This window comes from Saimiri boliviensis, chromosome 1 (genome assembly GCF_048565385.1).
Source record: "Saimiri boliviensis isolate mSaiBol1 chromosome 1, mSaiBol1.pri, whole genome shotgun sequence".
In the NCBI taxonomy this organism is placed as follows: Eukaryota; Metazoa; Chordata; class Mammalia; order Primates; family Cebidae; genus Saimiri; species Saimiri boliviensis.
The window spans coordinates 158172681-158189516 of record NC_133449.1 but is presented as its reverse complement, the minus strand read 5'-3'; the positions used below and the strand labels follow the sequence as shown (position 1 = coordinate 158189516).

The 16836-nt window shown below is 44.3% G+C and overlaps 1 protein-coding gene and 1 pseudogene across 1 annotated transcript in view; one reads left to right on the top strand and one right to left on the bottom strand.

Annotated features, from left to right (window-relative positions):
- LOC101054197 (glutamine synthetase-like) overlaps window positions 1-1805 on the top strand; it is a 40097-nt pseudogene extending 38292 nt beyond the window's left edge.
- GLRA1 (glycine receptor alpha 1) overlaps window positions 1-16836 on the bottom strand; it is a 106512-nt gene that overhangs the window by 26895 nt on the left and 62781 nt on the right. Inside the window, exons 4-7 of the mRNA XM_003934049.3 lie at window positions 10737-10960; window positions 6761-6843; window positions 5554-5691; window positions 1793-2007 (exon numbers count right to left, since the gene is read on the bottom strand). Of these exons, the coding sequence (XP_003934098.2) occupies window positions 1793-2007; window positions 5554-5691; window positions 6761-6843; window positions 10737-10960 (660 nt within the window). The remainder of the gene's footprint in view (window positions 1-1792; window positions 2008-5553; window positions 5692-6760; window positions 6844-10736; window positions 10961-16836) is intronic.

Here is a 16836-nt window from a genome sequence, read left to right as displayed (position 1 = left end):
TGTTGCCCAGGCTGGAGTGCAATGACATGGTTTTGGCTCACTGCAATCTCTGCCTCCCGGGTCCAAGTGATTCTCCTGCCTCAGCCTCCTGAGTAGCTGGGATTACAGGTATGTGCCACCACAGCCAGCTTATATTTTGTATTTTTAGTAGACGACGTTTCATTATGTTGGCCAGGCTGGTTTTGAACTACTGACCTCAGGTGATCCACCCGCCTTGGCCTCTCAAGGTGCTGGGATTACAAGTGTGAGCCACTGCGCCTGGCCTGGAATTTTGATGGCTCTAGTATTTTACAGTCTGAAGGCTCCAACAGTGACATGTATCTCATGCCTGCTTCCATGTTTTGGGACTCTTTCAGTAAGGACCCTACAAGCTGGTGTTCTGTAAAGTTTTGAAGTACAACTGAAAGCCTGCAGAGACCAATTTGAGGCACACCTGTAAACAGATAATGGACATGGTGAGCACCCCTGGCTTAGCATGGAGCAGGAATATAGCCTCATGGGGACAGATGGGTACCCCTTTGGTTGGCCTTCCAATGGCTTCCAGGGACCCCAGCATCCCTATTATTGTAGCGTGGGAGCAGACAAAGCCTATGGCAGGGACATCATGGAGGCCTATTACAGGCCTGCGTGTATGCTGGAGTCAAGATTGCGGGGACTAATGCTGAGGTCATGCCTGCCCAGTGGGAATTTCAAATCAGACTCTCTGAAGGAATCAGCATGGGAGATCATCTCTGGGTGGCCTGTTTTGTTTTGCATCATGTATGTGAAGACTTTGGAGTGACAGCAACCTTCGATCCTAAGCCCATTCCTGGGACCTGGAATGGTGCAGGCTGCCATACTAACTTTAGCACCAAGGCCGTGTGGGAGGAGAATGGTCTGGAGTACATTGAGGAGGCCATTGAGAAACTAAGCAAGTGGCACCAGTGCCACATCCATGCCTATGATCCCAAGGGAGGCCTGGACAATGCCCGATGCCTAACTGGATTCCATGAAACTTCCAACATCAACAACTTTTCTGCTGGTGTAACCAATTGTAGCCCCAACATATGCATTCCCTGGACCATTGGCCAGGAGAAGAAGCGTTACGTTGAAGACCGTTGCCCTGCCCCCCACCAACTGTGACCCTTTTATGGTCACAGAAGCCCTCATCCATATGTGTCTTCTCAATGAAACCAGTGATGAGTCCTTACAGTACAAAAACTAAGTGGACTAGGCATCCAGCCATCGAACCCCTCCTACTTCTTTATCCCACTCCAACTCTTCCCCCTCTCCTAGTTGTTCCAATTGTAACTTGAAGGGTGGAATATCAAGGTCTTTTTAAATTCAAAAAATAAAAATATCTTAGCTGCGAATACAACTTTATGCCGAGTCCTATGAATCTTTCTATCCAATCTCTGGATATGGGGTTAGTGTTGGAGATCCCCAACATAAGAGTATTTACTATTAATGGTGAAAAGAGCAGAATGTTGTACTTAGCTCTAAAAGTGAATGGAGGAGAATGTGAAGTTGAGTGTTAAAAGTAAATGAAGCAGAATGTGTGCCTAGTGTTGGTAGACAGTGGAGCAGAATGCGGTGTCTGGCAACTTGTATTGAACCATAATGTTGAGTCTGGTGGAAGGTTTGATGGATCAGAAAAGTGTAGAACCTGCAAAGATCTGCAGGATCCTGCAAAGTATAGTACATAAATAAGTAGTGAATAATTCCTTTGCTTTCCATGTTTTAGGCAGGGCAAGGAAGTGGATACTGTCCTTATTTGCCCAGGTGTTCTATGCTCTTGGGCAATGGGACCTACCTTGGGTAGAGATGCTCGAGAACCAGAGCTCTGGGTGGTCATGGTGAGCACAGTGGTGATACCTAGGCCCACACGAGCAGGTGCAGCATCCATGTTGATCCAGAAGGAGATCCATGACAGGATGACGATGAGCAGGCTGGGAATATACATCTGAATCAGGTAGTAACCCATCTGCCGCTCCAGGTGGAACCGGGCCTCAATGCAGGTGAATTTACCTGCAAGAAATTGCAGTGAGAAGGCAGTGTAGCTGGGTGAATAGGACCAAAAGCTTTAGGGTTAGAACAACCTTGGCTGGAGTTCTGGTCCAATCTCATACTCCCTGTGTCCTTATTTGAGTTCTGGTCCAGTCTCATACTCCCTGTGTCCAAGTATTTGAATTGTTCTGTATATGTTTGTCATGTATAGTAAACTGGGGATAATAATAATAATAATAATAATAATACCTCCTTCATATAGTTACTTATATGGTTAATGTGAGGATAAAATTAGATGATGTTTATGAAAAGCTTAGCACAGTACTCCTATATTATAAATGTTCTGGATTGTCAATTGCCGTAATTACCACTGTCAGCAGCAGCAGCAGCAGCATCAATATTTTGTTGCTGAGAATGGGCCTAAATGGCACTTTCTCTACCTTTCTTCCAGTTATCTTCCCAAAATGTGACTTGATTCTGATATTTCCTCTTCTAAACCCTTTGGTCCCAACCTTCTTTCCTCATACAAGGCTGTTCTCATTACCTCCAGGAAAAAGTTCAAACTCTTTAGCCTGCTCTTTATAGTCAAGCTCTAACCAGTCTTTCTGTCCCCTTCCCCATCCCTCTTCACCCTAATCATGACTCCCTACATGCCATCCCTTGCCTTGAGCATGCTCTGAACTTTCATACTTCTGAGCTTCTGATCTTGCTCATCCCTTTGCCCAGAATGCCCTTGTTCCTTCCCAAAACCAGCCAAAGAAATCTTCCTTCTCCTCCATGGCAGTGTAAATGTGAGCAGCATTCCTTCTCCCCCAGGCAGATTGCTGCTTTTTTTCTGTGTTCTTTGAACCCTGTTCACATGATCCTCAGAGCATTTAAGACATAATACAGTGAGTGAGTGGGCAAGTCAGTCTCTCTCTCTCTGTCTTCTGCGCTAGACTAGGCAGCTTGTCTCCTCCCTGTCTGTGTATCCCTGGAACTGGGATGGAGCTAGTCCTAGGATGGGGTCTTAGTTCCTGTCTACTGAAGCATAATAACTAGGGAATTTCCTGAAGCTCCCTGGACTCTAAGCTCCATATAGGCAGGGTCTTGTCAGCCTTTTCTCCTTGCATCCATAGGGTCTAGCACAGAGCTCAGCCCTTACTAAAATGAACATGGTGACGAGTCAATGAAATGAATGAGAATATGCTATGTACATTTAGACTGATTCCATATCTTGGCTCTTGCAAATATTACTACAGTGAACATGGGAGTGCAGATGTGTCTTTGAGATACTGATTTCATTTTCTTTGGATATGTATCTAGAAGTGGGATTGCTCAACCATAAGATGTTTCTCAGTGGATGAATGGATAAAGAAAATGAAACATTATTCAGCCTTAAAAAAGAAGGAAATTCTGCCATTTGTGACACTGTGGATGAAGCTGGAGGATATTTTTATATTAAGTGAAATAAGCCAGACACAGAAAGACATATATTGCATGATCTCACTTATTTGTGGAATCTAAAATAGTCATAGAAGCAGAAAATAGAATGGTGGTTGCTAGAGGCTGAGGGATGGGGGAAATTGGGAGATGTTGGTCAAAGGGTACAGAGTTTCAGTTATGCAAGATGAATAAGTTCTGGAGATCTAATATACAGCTATGTGACTAGAATTAACAGTGCTGTCCTGTATACTTGAAATTTGCTAAGAGGGTAGATCACCTTTTCAGTTTTTTTTTTGGGGGGGGATAGAGTCTTAAAAAAAAGCCCAGGCTGGAGTGCACTGGCACCATCTCGGCTCACTGAAGTCTCCATCTTCCAGGTTCAAGTGATCTCCTGTGTTAGCCTCCATAGTAGCTGGGATTATAGGGTTGTGCCACCATGCCCAGCTATTTATTTTTATTGTTATTTTTATTTTTAGTAGAGACAGGGTTTCACCATATCGGTCAGACTGGTTTCAAACTCCTGGCCTCAAGTGATACAACTGCCTTGGCCTCCCAAGATGGCAGGATTCAGGCTTGAGCCACCACGCCTGGCCTTCCCCCGCCCCCCGCCACATTTTAAGAGTTTTAAAATATATTCTGAATATTCAACCCCTATCAGATTTATGATTTACAAATATTTTCTCCCATTCTGTGGGTTCTTTATCTTCACAATGTGTCCTTTGATGCACACAAGCTTTTAATATTTATGAATTCAAATCTGTTGTTTCTTCATTGTTGCTTGTGTTTTTGATGTCATATCTATGAATCTATTGCCAAATCTAAAATTAGTAAGATTTGCCCTCATGTCTTCTTCTACAAGTTTTATTATTTTAGCTTAATCTTAAATTTAGGTTTTTAAGAAGGTAGATCTTAAGTGTTATCAGGCATACGAGACACACATACACAGACACACACACACAGACACACATACACACACACTGAGAAGTTTGAAAGGTGATGCATATGCTACTTAGCTTGAGTGTGGTAATTATTTCACAATGCATATATATATATCAGAACATCATGTTGCATACCTTCAATATATACAATTGTTACTGGTCAGTTATACCTTAAGAAAGCTAAAAAGAAAGAATAAAAGAAAATATAAAGAGTAAAAGACTTGGTATGTGAAGGTCAGTTGTGGTGATTTGACTTGGGAGTAATTACTTTCACCGCTGCTGTGGGAATACCATTATTGCTCAAGGAATGAAGATAGTATCTTTGGAGGTTCTGCAACAACTCTGAGGTGTCTCAAAAAGAGGCAGCTGCCCAAGACAGATGATAGCCTAGGGTGCCTGCACTTTCACTGGGCTTTCTACTTGTACCAGAGCCGACGATCGTTTCTCTCAATCCCTGCCTTTCACCTTCTCCTCTTGCTGGCCTTCTATGCCTCTCTGCTCTATGCAGCTGGGTTCAAATCCCAGCTTCCTACCCATCCTTCCAGCTGCTGTACCAACTGACTGACTTTCTCCCTCCATGCTTTTATGAGCTTTTTCTCAGCCTGAGACAGGGCATGCAAAGCCAGTCTTGATCCAGCCCCAGTCATCCACGTATTCAATCTTCCAAAAAGGCATGGGAGATAGAGAGCTGAGCTACACCATTGTGGCTTCTCTGCCTTCTCACAGCTCGCAGGCTAGCGAACCCTTTCTAGCTATTTACTAACCTTCAGTGCCACTTCTAAGCTTCCCTCTTGCTCAGGTCTATAGTGAGTATTCTCTCTACTTTTGCTCTACTGGAAATGCCAGTTCCTCTGTGACAGAGACTACTAGGTGTCTTCCCAATATCAGTTCTTCACTTCTGCCTTAGAAATAGGATCCATTCCACTACCTGGAACAATGACTGTATTTACCAGCTTCCCTGGTAATTAGGTACAACCCAAGCTTAAGCTACTCACTTCAGGACTCACAGGAAGAAAATATCAGAGCCATTTTGTTTGTCTGTTTGTTTCAAAACCTATTCTCTTAACCACTAGGTAATAAATGCAGAGCTGTTCCCATCATGGGTACTTCATAAGATCTGTTGAATCAATGACTGAATGTGTTTGAAACAACCTCTGGTCCTGGTTGTGGGGTGGGATCTGAGGAGGAGGGCCCTTGTACCTACCTGTGTTGTAATGCTTGGTGCAGTATCTCAAGTCCTTCTCTTCTTTCAAGATAAACTGGGGCAGAGTTAGTCCATCAGCCACCTGCACGGCTCCCTGTTCCTGCCACTCAAAGATGAGGTCATTCATGGTGTATCCAACTGGGATGGGATCAGAAGAAGGTTGGTTAGGGTTAGAGACTGAGAGATATCAGACACTTGATGGTACTTGTGAGACCATGTTGCTTTTCTTTTCCTCTGAAGGGAGGTAAAAACTGGTTAATTTTTATATCTGCATCATAGCCCTTCCACCTCTCTTCCCAACTTTCTGCATTAGCTTGTACTGTTGTTTTCCCCTCTCACTCCCATGGTGAAATGCAGTTGATATCTGCTGTTTTCACCTGCACACTATCCTTGCCAACCTCCTCTTTTGCTCACAGCAGATATTCCTCTGCGGAACAACTCTTTCATGCTGTCTTGGTGAGACTAGCCACTGGCTGCGGTAGGAGGGGAAGGGTGTGAAATGGTGACTTCAACTAGGCCAGACCATGCCCCAGCACCTTAGCGACTCTTGAGTGAAGTAACAAAACTTTCAGAATTGATTTGTGCTGATTCCCCTCATGGGTAGTACTCCAAGGAAATGGTCCACTAGTTCCTGTTGCCTAAGTGCTCTGCCTTGGTTTCTGTATTTTTAAGTTAGTCAGATTGTGTTTCTCTGTTTTCAATCAAAGGAGTCAGCTATCCAATCTGTTAAAATCCTGGTCCTCATAAAGTCTACTCTAGTACCCTCTCTCCTTCTCCATCAGAAGGAAGCATTCTTTCTGCCACAAAACCACAGCGCTTTGTACTTCTAACACACCACTCACTTGCTGCCCTTTGTTAGAGTTGTTTGTGCAGTCAGTTGTTCACCTCCCCTGCTGGAGTGAACATCTTGTGGGTTCAAGGACCATGGCTTGTTCAAGCCCTTTCTTTTCCATTCACATTCACTATAGATGTGGAACAATGATCCATTGGAGAATACACTGGCTCCAAAACACGGACCTCAGTCAGGCCATGTGAGGAAAGTTGTATTTCTAATTTTCTAAAAGCAAAGTCCTTCATCAAATATTTTGGGTTATTACAGTCATCTCCTGGAGTCTAGCAGTTAGGAGCAGCTATGTGGGAATTTCTGCCTGTCCCATGGGTAAAAGGGAGCCTGGTTCTTCCTAGTGGACTCATGGAAGACACTCACAGCTTTCCAGTTGCATGATACATGTCTGGACATCCATAGGGAAATTCTTCAAGTCCATGGGGCAGGCCAGTGTCAGAGTGATTCTGGGAAGAGAAGGGAATTGAATGATGCAAGATCCACATATCAGGGAGGCTGTGCCTCTATTCTAGTTATAATAGAAAATCAGTTGTCCAGGGTAGGGAAAGAAGGTCAGGGAACTTGTGTTTATTTATTTACTTATTTTTGAGAGATAAGATCTCTCTCTGTGGCCTAGGCTGGAGTGCAATGGCACAGTAATGGCTCGCTGCAGCCTTGATTTCCCAGGCTCAAGCAATTATCTTGCCTCAGCCTCTAGAGTAGCTGCAACCATAAGCACATGCCACCATGTCTGCTAATTTTTAAAAAAAATTTTGGGCCAGGCACAGTGGCTCACACCTATAATTCTAGCACTTTGGGATGCCAAGGTGGGCGGATCACAAGGTTAGGAGATTGAGACCAGCCTGGCTAACATGGTGAAACCCTGCCTCTACTAAAAATACAAAAAAAAAAAAAAAAAAAAAAAAAAAAATTAGCTGGGCATGGTGGTACGTGCCTGTACTCCCAGCTACTCTGGAGACTAAGGCAGGAGAATCACTTGAATCTGGGAGGCGGAGGTTGCAGTGAGCTGAGATCATGCCACTGTACTTCAGCCTGGGTGACAGAGCAAGGCTCCATCCCCCCACTCACCCAATGTTTTTTTTTTTTTTTTTTGTAGAGACAGTAGGAGTCCAGGCTGATCTCAAACTCCCAGGCTCAAGCATTTCTCCCACATCAGCCTCCCAGGTGTGAGCCGCAGTGCCTGGCTGCGACATGATTTTTATATATAGAAAGCCTTGACAATTACACACACATGTACTAACTGTTAAAGCAAATAAAGGAATTTAGCAAAACTGAAGGATAAAAAATCCACAAGGAGTTGCAGCAGAGCAGTGGGAAACAGAATGCGGCCAGCTACTTTGGGGACCTGCAGACCCTCTGGCCTTGGGCATGCAGATGAGCTGGGGGCCCAGGCCTGGCCGCAGCCTTTGTCCTGAAGGCTCCCAGAGCCCTTGCGGTGGCTCCCACTGGCTGGGCCTAGGCCTGAAGCAGCAACAAACCTCTTTTCCCACCCCACCTTGGTGACCTGGTGGCCATCTGGTCTCCCAGCCAACTTTGTCCAGCCTAGACAAAGCTTCAGATAGCTGCCGGGACACAGCACCTTTGGGTGGTGGTGGGTGTGGACAACTTATGTTTATTAAATAAATATATGTGTATTTCCAAGTTCCTGATTGAAAAATGGAGGCATAGAGAGGTAAAGGTAGGTTGCGTAAAGTGACACAGAATCAGTGAACTTCATGGTTTCTTTGGAGTCTATCTGGCCTCTGGACACCTGTCTTTAGCAAGTTGCCTGGAGACCAGGGGCTGCCCTGCTTCCTTACTCTTCTGCATCGCCCTCAGATAGGGACAGAGCTCAGATTTTAAGTTGAGCAGTGCCCATGTGCACATGCAGCAGGTGTGGCAAGTGGTTCTTGGCCGCCTTCTTCACGCATAGGGCTCATCAAAAGTTATTTCAAAGAGACCTCCTGCCTTTTGGGTGTCCAAACACAGCTGACTCACATCAGTGGGCTCATGCTGAGATCAGCTGAAAGGGGTGGGCTCCCCAGGATTCTAGGCTAGCTGTTTATTTTGGTTGTTCAACCCTTACAGAGGCCACAGACTCAGAACCAGAGGGAGTCCCCTCAACAGAATTCAAGGCCTGCAGCTCAAGCTGGGATACAAGACTCCAGCTTGAAAGGCTTTTCCAACATCTGAGTGCCTGCTGCAGGGGACGGAGAAGAAAGGCTTTCAGAGCCCAAACAGCCTTAGATCATCAAGCAAACTACCTCATGTGACAGGTGAGAACCCAGGGGGCAGAGAGGGAGAGGTTGAGAGTCACCTAAGGTCACACAGCAAGCTGATATATCAGCCAGGATTCAAAACCGTGGGTCCTGGCCTTTGGATTCTGAGTCCCAGGGTGGGTTTGCTCATGTGTTTGCTGGCAGCACTGCTATCCTGAAAAGCCAACCCTACTATCCTAAGACATCTAATTGGTGGTGTTCTAGTGGAACTGAGCTGACACTTTGGCTGCCTGTGGTGAGGTACAGAGTTCTTTGTGAACTTCCTTCCTCCAGCTTACACCCACTGCTCTGGATGTGGGCCCCTTTAAGCACAAGGTTGAAGCAAGGTGGGGAAAATGAAAGGGAGATGGGGAGGGAGAAGAGGGAAAAGAAGGAAGAGGAAGGAGGGAGAAAGTGAAGAGAAAGTGAATACAGTTGAATTTCTACAGATAAAAGCTCCAAAGTGGGGCAGCTGTCACACTGGGTTAATTTCCTCAAGTGGAATGACCTTGGAAACATCACTTTCTGCTGATCTGTCCTTCTATCATGCTGCACCAGGACTTAGCTTCCTAGAGATAGGAAGCTAGCCTGGCAGCAGCAAAATCCAAGCAGGCTGACCTTACCATTCCCCCAGCCAGCTGGGCTGAGCGGTCATTTCCTAAGCCTGTCACTCTTCCAGTTTGGATGTTTACTTGGCGGGGATAGGAGGGTAGGCCCCTGAGTAAGGAAGGCCACGTGAGCCTCAGGTTCCTCCAAGCCTGCCCTTGATGATGAGGTATGTTTCTCTGAAGGACTGGAGCAGGAAGGGAAGACATTTAGGACGAGTGTCCTTTTAAGCTCTTTGAAATAAAAACATATTCATCTATTGATCATATATTTGAGTGCCTATTGAATGCCATGCACTGCTACAGGACTTTGAGAGGGCATCAGATTCACACTAATACAGATTAGAATCTAGGCTCTGCTACTAACAAACTGGAAACTTCAGCAAGTTACTTAAAGTTTCTGATCCCCACTTGTCTAATCTGCAAAATGGGCATAGTAAAACCTGGTTCATAGAGTTATTAGGAGGGCTAGATATAACACATGAAAAGTACCCAGCATAGTTAGTGAATTCTCAATGAATGGTAGCTGTTATTATTACATGAGTAAGGTAGTAATAACGCCTCTTTGTGTTATTCACCTCTTGGACATTGGTCATTTTCCTTATGCCTTAGGAGAGAAGATCAGGGACTTGGTGTGGAGGGGTGGCAACAGACTCTGAAGGCTTTGCCCTTAGCCAATATCTAAAGGATACTCCACATCTGGGGAAGAAGATCTAAACTCCTAGGCCCAATGCAAAGTTTGGGGGATAGGAAGATTTTATAGAAGGGATGGAGTAGCCCTGACCTTGACCACAAGCAACCCCATCTACCTGGCAGGCTCATTTGCTTTGAAGTTGCTGTGATTTCCTAGGTTTTATGCTTTATCTTCTGCTATTGGTGATCATGCTTGAATACTCTTTCCTATCTTGTTTGATTGAAATGTTGGGTAACTTGAACCCCAGCTTCTCTAGGATGCTTTCCTTGGTCTCCTTGGTTGTAATAAACCAATGGCTCCTAGAATAAAATACCCCAAAGCTGAAGTCTGAGCATTCAAACTATTCTGCCTAAAGAGAACAGTTAATTCTCCAGCAGAGAAGGAAGGATGGGTGGAAGAATTCTGTAGTGTTTCTGCTGGTCCTAGGGCTCATCCTACTCTGTTGTAATACCAGCCTTCTATAACTTACTGTGACATACGTTGATTTGTTTGGAAAGGTTTAATAGATGTCGTGGAGTCACGTTTCACTAGCTTCTAAACTCAGTGCATATTTAATGTTTCTCTGACGGGACTGCCATGTAGTTATTCCACTGAAGGAAAATTCATGAGTCAAATACCCCATGGTATTTTATTCTTACTTGCTGAGTATAAGTTACAGAGCTGGGTCTGCCTGTTCTGCAAAGGTGTTGGTTTGCCAGGGCCTGTTCACCTCTGTTTGGCCCCTTTTTTAGGGTCTGCATCCAGAAGGTAGCGGGGCAAGGCAAGTTCTGAGGATGGAGTGGGAGAACCTGATGAGAACTCACCTGATGCTGTAGAGAACATTCCCATTCCGGGAGATCCTTAGCAATTTGTTGTCCGTGGTGATCTCATGGAAGTGGGCCCCCTTCTCGTTGGCAAAGAACAGGTCAGGTTTCCAGATGGAGTCCAGCATGGATGGGTCCAGGTCCAGAGAGTCGTCAGGGTATTCATTATAGGCCAGGCGGGGGTCATTCCACTGCTGCCGCAGGAAGATGTTGACCCTATAGTCCTGTAGCCAGGAAACAAAGTGAAGGCAGTGTTAGGGCCAAGGATATCAACTTTTGGAGGACCTGAGTGCTTTTGGCCAGTAAAGCCTTTTCTGTAGAATGTTATTAAGTGTGGTTGCATCTTATATGGGGGTGAGACATAAAAGATGTGTATCAGACAAAAACCATGGGAGTCACAATTTTCCCCGAAAATCCTCTAAATGCCCGTATATTCAACCCTGAACTGAGATGACATAAATGTTATTCTTTCTTTCGAAAAAATAAATAATCTAAAGAAGGTTCAAAGATGTACGTAATAAACACTTGTTTTCATCATCCCATTAATATTTTGTCATGTTTACTTCGTTTCTTCAAATAAGAGAAAAAATTGCAGATAAATTGAAGTCCCCCTTTTACCCTCATCCCCAATAGTACAGGATTTCTTAGGCACACTATGATTTGAGAATCACTGGTCTAGACAGATTGAAGGAATGAAAGGAAAGAAAGCTGAAGTCTGAGCATTCAAACTATTCTGCCTAAAGAGAATAGTTAATTCTCAAGCAGTGAAGGAAAGATGGGTGGAAGAATTCCGTAGTATTCCTGCTGGTCCTAGGGTTCATCCCACTCCTGTAATGCCAGTCTTCTAAAACTTACTGTGACATATGTGATTTGTTTGGAAAGGTTTAATAGATGTCACGGAGTCACATCTTACTGGCTTCTAAACTCAGTGCTTAATGTTTCTCTGATGGGACTGCAAAGTAGTTATTTCACTGAAAGAAAATTCATGAGTCAAATCAATTAGGAAAATGTTAGACCAGATGAAATACAACAGGTTTCTTTATTGCAGGACTTCTCAGAGACCTTAATATGCTGATGAGTTGTGTACTTCTCAAGAAGGGAGTAGAATATGATTTATTTTGGCCATGGAACTCTTATTTTGTGCATGATGATTATCTTCTATAGAATATAGGTTAGGAATAGCTGTCCTAGTCAAAACTCCATCCCCACATCCCACCTTTTTCTCCCCCCCCCACCCCGATGAAGAAATTGAAGTCCAGGGAGAATTCAGACTGGCACATTGTCACTCTGAAAATGTAGGGCCAGAGCTGATTCTAGAACCCACGTGTTCTGACTCCTAGCTGAGAGTCTCCTCAATTGTCTCCTAGAGGAATGGAAAGAATCCATTCAGTTTCTATTCACAGCATGAGGAGCTATTATGGTATGGGTAGTTCTCAATAGCAGAAAGCTGGGTCATGCAGTTAAGAAATATTTCTATTAAGAAAGTTTTGGCCAGGCGCGGTGGCTCAAGCCTGTAATCCCAGCACTTTGGGAGGCCGAGGCGGGTGGATCACGAGGTCGAGAGATTGAGACCATCCTGGTCAACGTGGTGAAACCCCGTCTCTACTTAAAAAAGACAAAAAACTAGCTGGGCGTGGTGGCGCGTGCCTGTAATCCCAGCTACTTAGGAGGCTGAGGCAAGAGAATTGCCTGAGCCCAGGAGGCGGAGGTTGCGGTGAGCCGAGACCGCGCCATTGCACTCCAGCCTGGGTAACAAGAGCGAAACTCCGTCTCAAAAAAAAAAAAAAAAAGAAAGTTTTTGGTCAGGGGCGATGGCTCATGCCTATAATCTAAGCACTTTCAGAGGCGAAGGTGGGAGGATTGCTTGAGCCAAGGAGTTTGAGACCAGCCTGACCAACATGATGAAATCTCGTTTCTACCAGTAAATACAAAAGGTGGCCAGGTGTAGTGGCACGTGCGATGGCCTGTACAGTAGCCTGCAGTCATAGCTACTCAGGAGGCTGGGGTAGAAGGATCACCTGAATCCAGGGAGGTTCAGGCTACAGTGAGCCATGGTCATGCCACTGTACTGTAGCCTGGGTGACAAAATGAGACCCTGTCTCAAACAAACAAAACAACAAAAAAAGAAAGTTTAAAATTTTATTACAGACACATTGTAAACCTGGAGTTCATGAATATCATGACACTACAAGTAGAGTTTAGGAAATATTTGTGTTTCCCAAGGAGGAAGGGCATAGCTCTCTGTGTTGGATCTCCCAAAGGGTCTGTAGTTCCCCAGGTGATTAATATCCTCCGTTCAAGTGCAACCTTAAATGCTCTCCTCCAAGGAATAATCTCCATGCATGAGGACCTGCTATTGCCTTTTTCCTTGAGGGTGCTGGATAAATGAGGTAATGCAATATTTTCTTTTGCAATACTGTTTGTAAATCCTCATCAGTCTTGATCTGTCATCAGCAGGGATGAATGAAAACAAACAACCTTCCTCCCCACTCACCCTCACCCCTTCTCAATTCCTCTTACAGTGCATGCCTCATTCTGTTTTCCTATAGAAATATCGGTAACTTCATATAATGTTCCAAGGTATTTTATAGCATTGTTCTGTAATTTAATTGCAGTTTCTCCCTCCAGCCCCATAGAAAGTGACATCTGACTTCATAATCTCATATCTTACAAGTTCCATGGTGGTGGGAGAACTTCAGGCCTGGCCTGAGTGTTAGCTCTTTGTCCTGATGATGGTAATGGACAGCTCCCAATCTGGCCCCATCTGATCAGGGGATTGGACATAGTCTCACCTTCTCCTTCTCCCTTGGATATTTCATGAAGAGAGAGAGAGAGAGAGAGAGAGAGAGAGAGAGAGAGAGAGAGTTTGTGTGTGTGTGTGTGTGTGTGTGTGTGTGTGTGTGTGTGTGTGTGTGTATGATGAGGCATTGGGCAAGTCACATCAGAGTGAACAGATTATGAATGGTTGGTCAGAAAAAGCCTTCAGTCCCCAAACCCCAGCTGTACTTTTGATGTTCTTGCCAGTGACATGTCAAGTCCATTTATGTGGCTAGCAGGAAGAAAAGAAAGTGGCATTTCTTAAAATGGTCTGTTAGGCAGCAGGCGCCATTCTAGATACTGTCACATACATTTAATCCTCACAAAACCCCTGCAAACTAGACATTCAGATTCCCATAGTGAGGGTAAGAAAATAGGTTTGGAAAGGTTGAGAAATGTGTCCAAGGCACAGGGCCAGTGAGTGGCAGAGCTGGGACTGGAATCAGCATCAGCCTGAGCTTATAGTGAGCACTCGTGATTTACGTCACATGGTGTGGACAGGCAATCCTGTGTCAGGGACACTCTTCGTCAGCCTCATTGCTCAGGCAAATTCTGCCTTCTCAGCTTAAGGCTTATCTCCTATAGAAGCCTTGATGCCCCAGGCTTCCCTGACTTCTTCCTTTTTGATCTCCTAGCAAGACCGAATCACCTGGAACATTTAATTGAGCACTTCTTCACTGTGTATGTCTTATCTTCTCAGCTTGATTGGCACCAATTTGGGCAGATGAACCAGACCTTATATTTTCACTGCACCATCTCACCTAGTCACCCCGTCAGTCCACCTATGAGCTACCTGGTACCTATGAGAAGGAAGAGGAGGCAAAGTCAGAAAAAGTTGGAACAGAATGGGCTTTTCTAATTTTATATCTGGAAAGACCGAAACCCAGAGGGGAAAGGTATTTCCTAAGGTCACACAGCAATTCAGTCAAGAATCTGGAATTGGAACTTAGCTCTGCTTTTCTGAGCCTCACTGTTAAAAGAAGTTAGGCTAGATGGTCTCTAAGAACTTTTCCTAATGTAAAAGCTAATTGCTAGTCTTATTTTTTCCAACAACATTTAACTGAGCTCTCTTAAGTGCCAGATACTATTCTAGGCATTGAAGAATCCACTGAGAACAAGAAAGATATATTTATTTAGCTCCAGAGCCTCCAGTGTAACGTTTACACCACACTCCTCTAAACTCAGTATTTTGGTGAAATAGGAAGCATGAGTGTTTTAGTAGAATAGAGGTAAGAGCTTGTACAAGAATGTTGGTGGGAAGGGGATGTGGAGAGCAAGAGGTGGGCCCATTGCAGTCAGAACCAAGAGACATTGCATCAAGAGATAAGGGCTCTCATAGGGGTTAAGTGCAGGGTGCTAGGGAATATAGAAGACAGGTTCCCACCTGGACTTGTGGGCGGTGACTAGGGAAGTTTCCAGGTAGAAGCGATATTTAAGGTGAGAACAAATATGGTTGAGCCAAACAGGAAAGGCATTTTGGGCAGTTGGAAGTGCATATGTGAAAGCCTAGAGGTAAAGCAAGAGTGTGGCACTTTGGAAAGAGTAGCAAGTGAATGAATAGAGGAGAGGGAGAATGCATGCAGGGTCTTGCAAGCTGTACTGAGAAATCCGAACTTTTTCCTATTCATAATGTGGAGGATTTGAAGAATTTTAGGTAGAGATGGAGATTATTACATTTGCATTTTATTACTAATATTTAAAAATATTTTAGATGATGCACATTTATATTTTTTACTGTCAATTTGCATTGCTTATTTCAGAAGCAATATTTTCTTCTTTTCATCTAGAAGAAGAAAAACATAAAACCCATCTCTTCATGTTTCATGATGAGCCTCTCATTATGAAATGACTAATGAAAAGTCAGAGTGAGAGACGGAGAATGTATCTTGGTGTCCTCAGGCAGCTTGACTCCTACTGGCAGTGCCTGCCCTAGCAGCTGCCACCCAAACAAGCTGCTGTCATTGATTTCCTCCCTTAAGTTGGCAAACAGCAGTGAGAAATGCAGTTCAGAAGAGATCAGTGTAATGGGTGTAGTAGGTTGAAAGCTAAAGGCTCTGTTGCTTATCTGGCCATAGCTATACGTATGCTGGTTGATGTTCAACATGCTGGGAGCCATGTTCAAGTTCAGGGACTAGAGGAGAGACAATAGAATTCTCCACCCTAGAACTTAAGTTCCACCTCTGGGAGCTGGTTTCTAGGTCTCAAACCCTCAAGGGTAGCCCACAAACCAGAAACAAGAGGGATTGGAGCTCTGGTTCAACAGTGTTCAGCATTGACTCACCCATCCTGCCTCTGCGATTCCCTGATGATCTAATTTTCGGTAACTGGGCAACTAGCTGCCCTGTTTATGAAACTGAGGTAGAGCATTAACTCATTCATTTATTCATTTATTCATTCCACAGCCATTTATTGAGGGCTTCCTATGTATCACCTGAAGTTGGATCTGTCCGCCACCTGTATCCCCACTGTGCCTTATTTCAGATTCTAACCTCTCCTAATAAACTCCTCTAAACTCAGTATTTTGGTGAAATAGGAAGCATGAAGTGTTTTAGTAGAATAGAGATAAGAGCTTGTACAAGAATGTTGGTGGGAAGGGGATGTGGAGAGCAGGAGGTGGGCCCATTGCAGTCAGAACCAAGAGACATTGCATCACGAGGTAAACAAAAGAACCAGATTCTTATACCTTTTAAAGTCTCATTATTCCAGTTCCCAAGGAGATGTCTCATCTCTAAACTCAATCCAACTCTATTAACATGTATTAGGCTGATTGGGAGTGCAGTGAGGGCGGAGGCCCAGGGTCTTTGTTTCTATACTCATATAACTCAATTTATCTAGAAAGCAAGATAAGGCATGGACACGAATATCTACCACACAAATTTGAAAGTGAGACAGGTCATAAGAAGTTCTGACAGGCTCATTCCTGTAATCCCAGCACTTTGGGAGGCCGAGGCAGACAGATTGGTTGAGCCCAGGAATTTGAGACAAGCCTGGGCAATGTAGAAAACTCTGTCTCTACAAAAAAAAAAAAAAAAAAAAAAAAAAAAAATTAGCTGGGCATGGTGGTGCATGACTATAGTCCCAGCTACTTGGGAGGCTGAAGTGGGAGGATCAATTGAGCCCATGAAGTTGAGGCTGTAGTGAGCTGTGATTGTGCCACTGCACTCTGGCCTGGGTGACAGAGCAAGACCCTTCTCAAAAAAAAAAAAAAAAAAAAAAGTTTTAACAAATTGCTATTAGAGATGACTTCCAGCCAAGCTGTACAAGCTTTTGAAGAGAAGGTAGC